Source organism: Suncus etruscus, chromosome 9 (genome assembly GCF_024139225.1).
Source record: "Suncus etruscus isolate mSunEtr1 chromosome 9, mSunEtr1.pri.cur, whole genome shotgun sequence".
NCBI classification, from domain to species: domain Eukaryota; kingdom Metazoa; phylum Chordata; class Mammalia; order Eulipotyphla; family Soricidae; genus Suncus; species Suncus etruscus.
Genome location: NC_064856.1, coordinates 35,293,031 through 35,305,843, shown reverse-complemented (window position 1 = coordinate 35,305,843; position 12,813 = coordinate 35,293,031). Strand labels below are relative to the sequence as shown.

General features: G+C 36.7%; 1 protein-coding gene across 1 annotated transcript in view; it reads left to right on the top strand.

The window, feature by feature from the left end:
* Positions 1-6,556, top strand: part of LOC126019133 (Putative N-acetylated-alpha-linked acidic dipeptidase) — a 71,068-nt gene extending 64,512 nt beyond the window's left edge. The window contains exons 16-19 of the mRNA XM_049781326.1: positions 2,456-2,720; positions 3,009-3,090; positions 4,312-4,404; positions 5,895-6,556. Coding sequence (XP_049637283.1) covers positions 2,456-2,720; positions 3,009-3,090; positions 4,312-4,404; positions 5,895-6,084 — 630 coding nt within the window. The 3' untranslated portion in view covers positions 6,085-6,556. The remainder of the gene's footprint in view (positions 1-2,455; positions 2,721-3,008; positions 3,091-4,311; positions 4,405-5,894) is intronic.
* The last annotated feature ends 6,257 nt before the right edge of the window (positions 6,557-12,813 follow it).

Genomic DNA, 12,813 nt, shown 5'->3' with positions numbered 1-12,813 from the left:
TATGCTCTGAAGTCCCTCCCTGAAAATGGCGTCTGGGCGAGCGAGGTTTCTGGAGGCTCTTTTTGCCCCACTTGCAAGAGTTTCACGCAAGAGGACAGTAGACAGACATAGACAGGTCACACTCACAGTCTTTCACAGTTGAGCCCCACTGGGCCAGTGTACTTTCGCGGATTTTCCCCGCCTGGTGTCACACACAGGGAGCCAGCTCTTGCAAAGCTTAGCCGGTTTTTATGCTCTGAAGTCCCTCCCTGAAAATGGCGTCTGGGCGAGCGAGGTTTCTGGAGGCTCTTTTTGCCCCACTTGCAAGAGTTTCACGCAAGAGGACAGTAGACAGACATAGACAGGTCACACTCACAGTCTTTCACAGTTGAGCCCCACTGGGCCAGTGTACTTTCGCGGATTTTCCCCGCCTGGTGTCACACACAGGGAGCCAGCTCTTGCAAAGCTTAGCCGGTTTTTATGCTCTGAAGTCCCTCCCTGAAAATGGCGTCTGGGCGAGCGAGGTTTCTGGAGGCTCTTTTTGCCCCACTTGCAAGAGTTTCACGCAAGAGGACAGTAGACAGACATAGACAGGTCACACTCACAGTCTTTCACAGTTGAGCCCCACTGGGCCAGTGTACTTTCGCGGATTTTCCCCGCCTGGTGTCACACACAGGGAGCCAGCTCTTGCAAAGCTTAGCCGGTTTTTATGCTCTGAAGTCCCTCCCTCAGCCTCACTTCTTAATCACTTAGAAAAGCTGAAAATGTTAGTTTGGAAGTTTGTAGTCTGTTATTTTAAAAATTTATAGTAGAAAATAAATCTTAAAAAATGACTATAATGACTAGGATCTTATCTCTATAGATTAGATACTGAAAGACATTTTTCTTTTGACCTTTACTCCTATCTACCAAACAGTTACAGCATCAAATCCAACCTGGTTCTAATGAGGCCAGTGTGTTGCTTTAAGTATCATTTGAACAGAAAAAGTTATAGTTTCTTTTCACTTACTCTGCCAGAATTTTATACTAATTCAGATTGATCGTTTTATGCCCTCTCGGTGTCCAGGAAATTTGTTCTTTTCAAGAATCACCATAAGGGTTCACCTGTAACGCCTGCACTTGGGGACTAATTTATCTTTTCAAGGTTTCAAGATATTTTGAGTTTTCTGGTGCTGCTAAGGTACTCTCTCATTGCCTTCTTAACAGACTAGAACAGTGTAAATAACACATCAAGATTGTTTTTCCTTGTTAATCCTGAGAGGTCCATTTAATTTCTGACACTCCAATTAAAACTTTTCTAATGCAACCAGTTTTCAAATTATCTATTACTAAAACAGAAAGATTATTGGACCCTTATGCAGTGCACTGCATTGTGTCTGAAAACCAAAACAAAGATTTCTGATTAAATGTTCAGTCATGGGGCCGAAGAGATACCATGGAGGTAAGGCATTTGCCGTTCATGCAGAAGGTCGGTGGTTAAAATCCCGGCATCCCATATGGTCCCCAGAGCTTGCCAGGAGTGATTTCTGAGCATGGAGCCAGGAGTAATCCCTGAGCACTGCCTGGTGTGACCCAAAAAACAAAACAAACAAACCAAAAAAATGTTCAGTCACCACATTATCTTAAGGAGATGATAAAAGCTGCCCTTACCAAGAAAAGTTAACTGGTTTTTTGGTTGTAACTCACTTCTTAATTTCTCTTGGGATAGTTTCATGCCTTTTTAAAAATATGAGTAATTAGGGGCCAGAGATAGCACAGCAGTAGGGTGTTTGCCTTGCAAGCACCAACCCAAGACCAACAGTGATTCGAATCCCAGCATCCCATATGGTCCCCAGAGCCTGCCAGGAGCGATTTCTGAGCAGAGAGCAAGGAGTCACCCCTGTGCACTGCCGGTGTGGCCCCAAAACAACAACAACAACGAAGTGTAATTAAATGCAACTTTGTTTTGTTTCAGAAACATTCTTATATTTCTTGTATCCTTAAAGCAGGTTATGTCAATCATTTTTAATAGCCAGGGCTATTAAAGACTGACAAAAATCTATAACATTTTAATGAAATAAAACACAAACAAGTAGGTTATGTGACTTATTTTTAATATCCAAAATTGGGTGGGCTTTTAAATTGTTGTGGGATAGTCCCAGAATGCTGTTACCACCCGGACCAATTCAGGCAGTGCTGGAGGGGACAAGAAGTTCTGAGATTGAACCTAGAATTTTTCAGAGGCAAAGAATGTGAGCTATTGTTTGAGATAAATCCCAGACCTGTATTGAGTTTAATGTTTTAATATTATAAAATTCGTCATTTTAAGTAGTTTAAAATACTTATGTATTTTCTTTTATTCAAGACTGACAAAAGAAGTTTTATGACTTATACATATGGTTCTAAGCTATATTATTTTAAGCTACATTAAAGATGTACATTAAACATTAAAGCTACATTAAAGATGATTAAAGAGAGATGTTTGTTTGTATTGTAGGCAACAAACAAATTCAGCAGTTATCCACTGTACCACAGTGTCTATGAAACATATGAATTGGTGGAAAAGTTTTATGATCCAACTTTTAAGAATCACCTTGCTGTGGCCCAGATTCGAGGAGGGATGGTATTTGAATTGGCCAATTCCATGGTGCTCCCTTTTGATTGTCAAGATTATGCTGTAGTTTTAAGAAAGTATGCTGACAAAATCTACAACATTTCAATGAAACATGAACAAGAAATGCAGAAGTACAGTGTGTCATTTGGTATGCTGTATTTCATCTTTTAACATTATCTGTATCTTTCTAATAATTTAGAATCTAATAACCTATGGCATATACATAAAATTTAGCTCCATTTATCTTTCTATTGGTATTTCACATGATTAAATTTTCATTTTATGTCAATTAACATAATTTAAATTTTATTAATTCTCCTACCTTATAATGTATAAAATATAAATGTCATTTTAAAACAGGAGATATATAGCTGTCTATATTGTTCATTTTGTTTAATTTATAGAACAATAATATTAAATCAAATTTCTTTTCCAGATTCACTTTTTTCTGCAGTGAAAAATTTTACAGAAATAGCTACTAAGTTTAGTGAGAGACTTCAAGGTTTGAACAAAAACAAGTATGTCCTACTTACATTTATTTAATAGTAAAATGATTTTTCTTTCCCTAAAATTATTGATAAAGAATACCTTACACATGTTTCTTAGTCTTCTTTGCAGAGGCTTCTTTCCAATTTTTCTATTCATAATTTGATGTTATCCCATTTTTTTTTATTTTGTTTGTTGTTTTTTGGTTTTTGGGTCACACCGGCAGCGTTTGCCCAAGGGTTACTCCTGGCTCTACATTCAGAAATAGCTCTTGGTAGGCTCAGGGGACCATATGGGATGCCGGAATTCGAACCACTGTCCTGCATGGAAGGCGAATTCCCTACCTCCATGCTATCTATCTCTCCGCCCCCCCCCCCATTTGTTTTTTTATTTCTTTTTTCATTGCCAGCAGCATTTAAGACTCCTCTTAAGTCAGTATCATGGAGCATTTTGTCAATGTTTTTTCTCAATGTCTTTAAATAATATCAAGTGTTTTCTGTTTTACTAATACCAAGTTTTAAAAATCTATTTTGAATTAGATTTTGTGTACAATATTAGATAGGAGTCCAATTTAAATTTTTACACGTGTTTCTCCAATTTTCCCAACATCAGGGCTGGAAAAATAGCACATCAGTAGAGCATTGCATTGCACCAGCTGATCCACCAAAGATGGTGATTCAAATCCCGGCATCCCATATGGTCCCCCATGCCTGCCAGGAGTGATTTCTGAGCGCAGAACCTAACCCCTGAGCACCGCAGGATTTGACCCAAAAACCAATTTTTCCCAACATCAATCTGGTGAGGTTTTTCTCCTTTCATGTAATGCCCCTAGTTCTTTTGCCATTAACTGCCCATGCATCTGAGACTTTACTTCTGAACTCTCAGTTCTTTTCATTGATCTGTATCTGTTTTTATTTCAGTACCAAATATATTTGACTACTATAGCATGTAGTATCGTTTAAGTCAGAAAATTAAATGTCTACCATCTTCTTTTTGTACTCAATCATTTTGGATATTCAAAAAGTTTCATAATTCCATGCAAAATTTTAGTAACATTGTTTTATGTTCTTAAAAAAATCCTCTTGAAATTTTGTTGGGAATTTCATTATGCAAAGAATTTTCATGGTTTTCAAATTATTTCTTAGGGTGTTAAGTTTTAAATTTTATTAACTCCTTTTATTTTTGTTCTGAAATTTTAGGTTTCTAGAATGTGCATAATTTTTATGAAGTTAAAGTATTTTTCTTTTCTTTAGCCCAATACTATTGAGAATTATGAATGACCAACTGATGTTTCTTGAACGAGCTTTTATTGATCCTTTAGGATTACCAAATAGACCTTTTTATAGGTAAGGGGGAATATAACTTTATTGTAATGTCTTTTTACTTATTTTCATCACTGTTAAAAGATAGTTGGTTTTTGACAAATAGCAAATTTCAAAATATATAATAAATAAATATTATTTTTTCATATAACATAATGTGATTAATACATAACTTTTGTAGTGTTTTATTGCTTCTGTCGATATTTTTTGTGGAAAATTTAGAGAATTTAGAAAGTCACAAGTAAAAGAAATGTCTCTAAAGTTCTGTCAAATAATAATAATGATTATATTTTGGTATACACGTTTTATGTTCTTTTTCACTTAAAAATGTGCCTTATGGGGGCCGGAGAGATAGCCTGGAGATAAGGCATTTGCCTTCCAAGCAGAAGGACAGTGGTTCAAATCCCGGCATCTCATATGGTCCCCCGTGCCTGCCAGGGGCGATTTCTGAGTGTAGAACCAGGAATTAACCCTGAGCGCTGCTGGGTGTGACCCAAAAACAAAAACAAACAAACAAAAAGTGCCTTATGGGCTGGAGAATAGCATAAAGATAAGGCTTTTGCCTTGCATGCAGAAGGATGATGGTTTGAATACTGGCATCCCTTATGGTCCCCTGAGCCTGCCAGGAGCGATTTCTGAGTGTAGAGCCAGGAGTAACTCCCGAGCGTTGAAAAAGAAAAAATGTGGGCCCGGAGAGATAGTACAGCGGCATTTGCCTTGAAAGCAGCCGATCCAGGACCAAAAATGGTTGGTTCGAATCCTGGTGTCCCATATGGTCCCCCGAGCCTGCCAGGAGCTATTTCTGAGCAGACAGCCAGGAGTAACCCCTGAGCACCGCCGGGTGTGGCCCAAAAACCAAAAAAAAAAAAAAAAAAGGAGAAAAAAGAAAAAGAAAAAATGTGCCTTATATATAAACATAAGATGTCTCAATGCTCAATGTTTATACATAAAATATATATTTACTAAAATGCAAAGTTTTCCTTTTAATTTTTGGCGATCATAAAAAGTCTCTGTTTTGGGCAACACTTAGTGCATAGAGGGGCTTCTTCCAGCTTTGTGCTTGAGGTTGCTCATAGTGGTACTTGAGGATTTCTCAGTGGAACCATACAGTATTTGGTATCATACCCAGGTATCCCCATACACACAAAGCATGTTCCCTGACCCTCTGTAAAATCTTGCCCTAGAATGGTTATTTTTAAGAAGTAGAAAAAAATAAAAGCAAATTTTAAGATATGTTTTTTGTTTCTAATTTGTTCAAAGTCAAAAATAATTAGTTGATATGTACTATAAAAACGAATCTTAGAGATAAAAAGTTAAATAAAATAACTTTCTATTTTATATTTTATTTATTTATTTATAGATAAAAGGCTCAAACGTTTATTTGACAAGTGGCTTATACAAATATTTTTAAAGTATATATGTGCAATCTAAGAATTGGAGAGTAATTCCTTCTATTTTTCTCTCTACATGTCTTGTGAGCAACTAATGAACAGAGAATTATTTTTAATCAACAGGCATGTCATTTATGCTCCCAGCAGCCACAATAAGTATGCAGGGGAATCATTTCCAGGAATTTATGATGCTCTGTTTGATATCAAAAGCTCCGTGGATCCTTCCAAGGCTTGGGAAGAAGTGAAGAAACAGATTTCTATCGCAGCCTTCACAGTGCAGGCAGCAGCAGGGACACTGAGAAAAGTAGACTAGGAGGGTTCTTTAGAGCACATATTGATTTAGTATAGTATATAATTAAAGAGACTCATGGTGAATCCATTGATAAACTGAAATATTAACAACATTCAAATCTTATCAGCCTTTTTTCTCACCATGGACCAAAAAGAATGATAAGTGACTTGATTCTATAAGTATAGAAGGTATGCTGAAGTTGTAGCATTAAAACTAAGGGGAGCACCATTATTAAGTCTCTGATGTGAATAAGGAATCAAGTATAATTTAACATTTCAACGATACTTCTGTTATAAATCACATGGGAAAATGCACACTGCATTGCTTGATCTCCCATGATGCAATTACTGTCAGAACACTGCTGGGGAAGTTCTCGTCTAATCTTACTTCTAATCAATGTAAATACTCCATACCATATTCATACCATACCTATTCATACCATAGGATACATACATTTAAACATTATTTTAGCATTTGTATTCATAATTTGTGTTAAAGTATAATTGCATTTAACCTTTATCTATGTTATAAAATTTTTAAGTAGTGAATATTTCATTTATAACAAGAATATAGTGAAAAAATGATTTTAAAATAAAACATTTAAACTTGAACTCCAAAAACCAAATGAAAGAATGATATATGGTTATCTCTCCCACTTTTTAATAGACTATTGGGACACAGATTACTTTATTTTACCACATATTCCCACATTTTTCTATAAAACTAAGAAGAAAGAAATAAAGAAGGGCTGGGGGCCAGAGGCCAAGTGGTCTTGGATGCATTGGCAGGGAAATAAATAAGAACATAAATAAATAGAACTAAATATCCAAGCCAAAGTCAATGATAATAGGATCAAGAGACCTAAACTTTAACAATCTAAACTCAAAAGTGGCTGTTACACTGGCAAGCAAGGGGGCAAACAATGGCATGATAGGATGCACTCTGGGTCCATTGGTGGAGGGAGGTTGACACTGATGGTGGGAAGGGCCCTGACTTACTGTATATCTGTAGATCACAATTGTTTTAATAAAATAAAATTTTAAACAAGAGTGATGTTTGAATTTTCTATGTGCTTTAGAGATGCTCACTTAGAACATTTGGGGGGGCGTGAAAAGTTAAAAAAGGAGGACATCTGGTGTGGCAAGGTTTTGTGCTTTCTTCTTCTTTTCTTCTTCTTCTCTTCTTTTCTTCTTTTCTTCTTCTCTTCTTCTCTTCTTCTTCATCATCTTCTTCTTCTTCTTCTTCTTCTTCTTCTTCTTCTTCTTCTTTGGCATAGGCACAGTAAGTATTGGGGAAATTAGAAGACTTGTAATTCACTTTGTTCACAATAAAAATTAAAATAAAATGGGAGCCATATCCTGTCTTGTTTTCAGGGCTTACCTCTGACCTTAACTTAAGAATCACTTATATCGGGACTTAGGGAATGGGATGCTATCTGGGATGCTAGGCATAAAACTAGGGTCAGTAGATGAAAGACAAGCAGCTTTTCCATTGTAAGATTGCTTTGGCCAAACTTTTTCAAATTTTTGTTTATCTTTCTTATTTTTATCATTTTACCACAAATGGCTATGTCCCATACAATATTGTGGCTTTGTGTATTTTTTGAACTTTTTATAAGTAAAATCATGCTATATGTATTTTTTTAAGATATGACTTAACTCATTTTAAGATGTATCCATGACTTCTATTCAATAGATTTCACTGGAACAGAGAATTTGCTCGAGAAGTCCCACCAGAGTCACCATCTCCTCTATTTACACAGTTTAAATGAGGACTATTAATATCATAGATGTACTACCTCTTCTGCAAAGTTTTCCAAAGGCTGACTATGTTGGTTTCTGGGAGTGGTTCCATCTAGTTGGAGTTTTGGATTTGACAACCCTAGACCTGGTACAGAAACATGATGCTGCAACAAATTATCAGTAAAATATTAACATTCTCTTATCTTCAGGAATCCAGATTTTAATGGTATTCCAAAATTCTAGGTTTTATGGGATTGATGTTCTACAATTCTCAAAGAGTGTCCCACATTTTCATCTCTTGTTGACCAAAACTGTTAATCAATTTTAACACATATATGTGTATGATTTGTATTGACTTGTATGACTTATATTGTCATAGTAGTCTAAATAGTGATATCAAAGCCTCGTGCTGCAGGTCCAAATACTCAACTGCTCATTTCGTTGCTTCCAGTAGGGTCAGTTATTCTTCTCTTTATCATTTGTGTCCAGGAATATTTATATTTCCTCTCCTATTTCTTTTTTGACCTACTGGTTGCTCAGTTTCTATCTTCCTGATTTCATGGAAATATATTTTGTGACCCAGCATGTGTTCTATCTTGGAGAATATTCTTTGAAGAAGAATGTATATTTGACTTTTGGGAGATGAAGACCACTATGTATGACTGGTACGCACATATTTTTCATTTCTTTCTTCCAAACCAGTGTTTTCTTGCTGAGCATTAATCTATTTGTTCTATCTATGTGTGAATGTTTTCTGATCCATCCTGACACTCTGTTTCTCTTGATTGTTAAGTTTTGTTGTTGTTGTTTCATTGAGTGAAATTCTTGGCATGGAGTTTATTGCACTCATTCTCTAAGTTATGTGTATTTGTGAGATATTACCTTTGTTTGGTTCTTGGTTTTTGGGCTACACCCAGTAGCACTCATGGGTTACTCCTGACTTTACACTCAGAAATCACTCCTGACAGGCTCAGGGGACCATATGGGATGATGGGGATCAAACCCAGGTCAGACCTGGTAGACTATGTGCAAAGCAAATGCCCTACCCCTGTGCTATCACTCAGCTCTGATATTGCTTTTATTAAAGAAATTTCTTAAATACTTGTCGAAAAATAGGTTTTAAAGCAATGAGGTCTTTGTTCTGTTGCCTATCCATGAAGGTCTGTGTCATCTGATCAAATTCAAATGATTTTTCACTCGTTAGAATATATTATTGATAAAGGATTCATATAATTGTTTATAACTTATACTCCCATTTTCTTCTGCCTCATGGATAAATATGCTATAATCTTAGAATTCTCTTCTTGATCTTGTTGCTTTTAGTATTCTGTTTTTATCTCTGGATTTTGTCATTCTGATTAAGATGCATCTTGATTAGTTTTATTCTATTTTGGCTAAAGTCCTCCAGCCTATTGAATTACAGGTGCATCCTTTCCTCAATTCTGGGAACTTTTCAACTATGATCAAATGCTTCCAATTCCTCAGAGATGCCAATGATTTTTATATTGCTTTCCTTGAAATGTTCCCATTGTTCTCTGGTATGCTATTTATTTTAGGCATTTTTCTATTTTCTCTTGTTCTCAATAGGCTTCCTACATCTTATATTGTACATGAAACTCACTTATTTTACCCTCATTTGCTGAAACTTTTTATTAATTTTAGGTAAAGTAAATGAATTTATATTTTAATTACTTTATTCAAACACTGTGGTTACAAGTTTGTTCATGATACATTTTTCACAATTACCAAATTGTTCATGATTGAGTTTCAGTCCATTAATGCTTTATATTTCACTTTCTAAGCTCTTCGCTTCTGTGATTTACTTTTTTATTTCGGGTTTATTTTTTAGGAGGGAGGGACCACACCTGGTGATGCTCAGGGGTTACTCCTGGCTATGTGCTCAGAAATTACCCTGGCTTGGGGGACCATATGAGATACCAGGGAATAGAACCAAGGTTCATCCTAGGTTAGCGTGTGCAAGGCAAACACCCTACCACTTGCACCACCACTCTGGCTCCTACTTCTGTGATTTTTTTTTTTTTTTTTTGGTTTTTGGGCCACACCCGGTGATGCTCAGGGGTTACTCCTGGCTGTCTGCTCAGAAATAGCTCCTGACAGGCACGGGGGACCATATGGGACACCGGGATTTGAACCAACCACCTTTGGTCCTGGATCGGCTGCTTGCAAGGCAAACACCGCTGTGCTATCTCTCCGGGCCCGTACTTCTGTGATTTTTGATAGTAGTTTTTTTATTTATGCCCTTAGGCTTTCTTATATTTGTACTATTGTTTCCTTGAGCTGATAAAGTATCCTAAGTATATTATCATTATGTTATCCTAAATTTTTATATTATCCCTAAGTCTTTAAATATTTAATTCTTTAAATCTTTAATTCCTGATCTGAACCGTTATTGAGCTGGCTAGTGCTGGTTGACTCTTCTGACTATTGTAGTAAGTCTTCTGACTTATTACTACACAGTAGTAAATTTGGTGATATTCTATGATGATTCCTCTTAGCATCTGTTGCTGTTTGGAAAAGAATTTGTATAATTCATGTTCCCTCCAACCCTGTTCTCCTGCTGGGAGTTCTCTGAATAATTCAAATGACTATCACTGTCTTCCCTTACAATCAGTTCTAACCCAACCAAATTTTATTCATTCTGGTTGGCTTTTTTTGTGTGATCTGTAAGTGGATTTTAGTGTGATTTCCCCTCAGTAATTTAGGGTTCTATGTTTTATTCCCACCACAACTATCTTTGTAAGTTGTGTTTGGGATAGGTAATGGGAGCTAGGAATAAGTTAACATTATCGGGATGTTCAACCAGAGTGATAGCATAGAGAGGGTAGAGTGTATGCCTTGCACGCAGCTGACCTGGGTTTGATTCCTGGCATTTCATATGGTCCCTGAGCCTGCTAGGAGTAACTTCTGAGCACAGAGCCAGGAGTAACTTCTGAATGCTGCTGGGTGACACCCTATCCCCACCCAAAAAAGAACATTACCAGGATGTTCATAGAGGCGTCCACAGCCTCTAGCATCTAGTGGGTTCATTGCAGAGAGCAAATAAAGAGGTTCTTGAAATCCAAGAGAAAAATCAACATGGATATGAAAGATTTGTCAGAAATCCATTTTGCTGAGCCAGAGTTGGTGGCAAATAAGAAGAATATTTAATATTAATAACCATGCAATATGTTCCCCCTAACCCCGAGCTGAAACTACATGCTCTTGACACACACCAGGCAAATTCCAGACCACAGCTTCCTTATCAGTGACATCCTCCCTCAAAGCCCACTGGCCAGAAGTTGGCTGGTTCTGACATCTGTCTACCCTTTAAACACAGGTTGTCATTCTGTGAGAGGGACCTGCCATGCTGGCTTTGAACCAGCTCCCTCCAGGCCACCTCCTTATCAGTACCACTCCCCAAATCCCTCAGCTAAAAATTAGCCAGACCCGACATCCTTCTGAACCCCAAACTGATAAAACACTAGTTCATCTGCCAGAATACATTCCTTATTTGTGCACACGTTTCACTCCTATTTCTCAGGCAGTATACAACTTCAACCCTTAGTTAACCCAATGGAGTAACTAGTTGACAATTTTCTCAGCGTATCCAAATAAAACTGCATGTTAGGGAAAACAACTTTCTTTCCTTCTTTTTTTCTTTTTTTTGGTTTTTGGTTTTTGGGTCACCCGGTAGCACTCAGGGGTTACTCCTGGCTCTACAGTCAGAAATTGCCCCTGGAAGGCTGGGGGACCATATGAGATGCCGGGATTTAAACCACCATCCTTCTGCATGCAAGGCAAATGCCTTACCGCTGTGCTATCTCTCCAGCCCCGGAAAATAACTTTCAAAGCAGATGTAGTCAGTATTTAGTAGAAACAATTCAACATATCATTTCTGAAAATACTGGGAATCTAAAATTTCAATATTAACACCTACAAAATTTAACAAACAATGGAAAAAACTAAGGAGCTCAACTGAAGTCACAGGTAGATAAACCTAGACAAATATGCAAAGCAATCAAAATGAGTCTGGCCAGTGAGGACCTAAAATCAAAACTCAATTCACTGGCAACAGAAATTAGGGAAGCACTAGCCAATGAAATTAAGCAATGAATAGATGATAAATTCTACCAACTAAAAGAAAAACTTTTTCAGAAGATGAGAGAATCCATGCAAATGAATATGAAGGAGTTAAAGAACATTCTAACAAGCCATAGTAGCAGAATATCACAGAAGGAAAATTGTATAGAAAAACTTGAAGATTACTTACAAGCCAGCATTGATAAGGAAGTTGAAAAAGAAAAAAACAAAAGGATAGAAATCATATAAGATACTTATTGAATAAAGACAAGAAGAATAATTATTGAATTATAGGAATATCAGAAGGTGAGGTGAAAGGGAAGAGAAAATAAATAGTGGTGAGAGAGATAATAGCAAGAGAACTTCCCATTCTCTGTAAAGAGTAGAATGACATGCTCAAATTACTGAATGAAAAATATTTCAAATTTACTACCCAGCAAACCTCTTACCTAAATGGGAAAGAAGGATAAAAATATTCTCAGTTACAAAAGATTTGGTGACTGTCTTGATTATAAGCATGCTCTGGATGAACTACTGAAAGGTCACTTATATAGAATGAATAACCAATTGTAGAAGCAGCATCTCTACAAAGTAAAATGGAATGGCAGTGCTTTATAGCAATAATATTGTTGAGTGTCAGTGGACTAGACAGTTCTATCAAAAGGCACTGAATAACATGATAGATAGGAAACAAAACCCATTCGTTTGCTGCTTATAGTAACTACATCTAGAATGTCAGGACAATAAAGGATGGAAAACAATTATACAAACCATTGGAAATCAAACTAAAAAAATAGGTCAGCCATATTTATATCAGTGACACCCTCCCCCAAAGCCCACTGGAAAATATCATTCAACATAAAGAAAGTAATTAGAGGTGGCCTGAGTGATAGCACAGCAGGTGGACCACTCCTAATGGGCCTTTGAT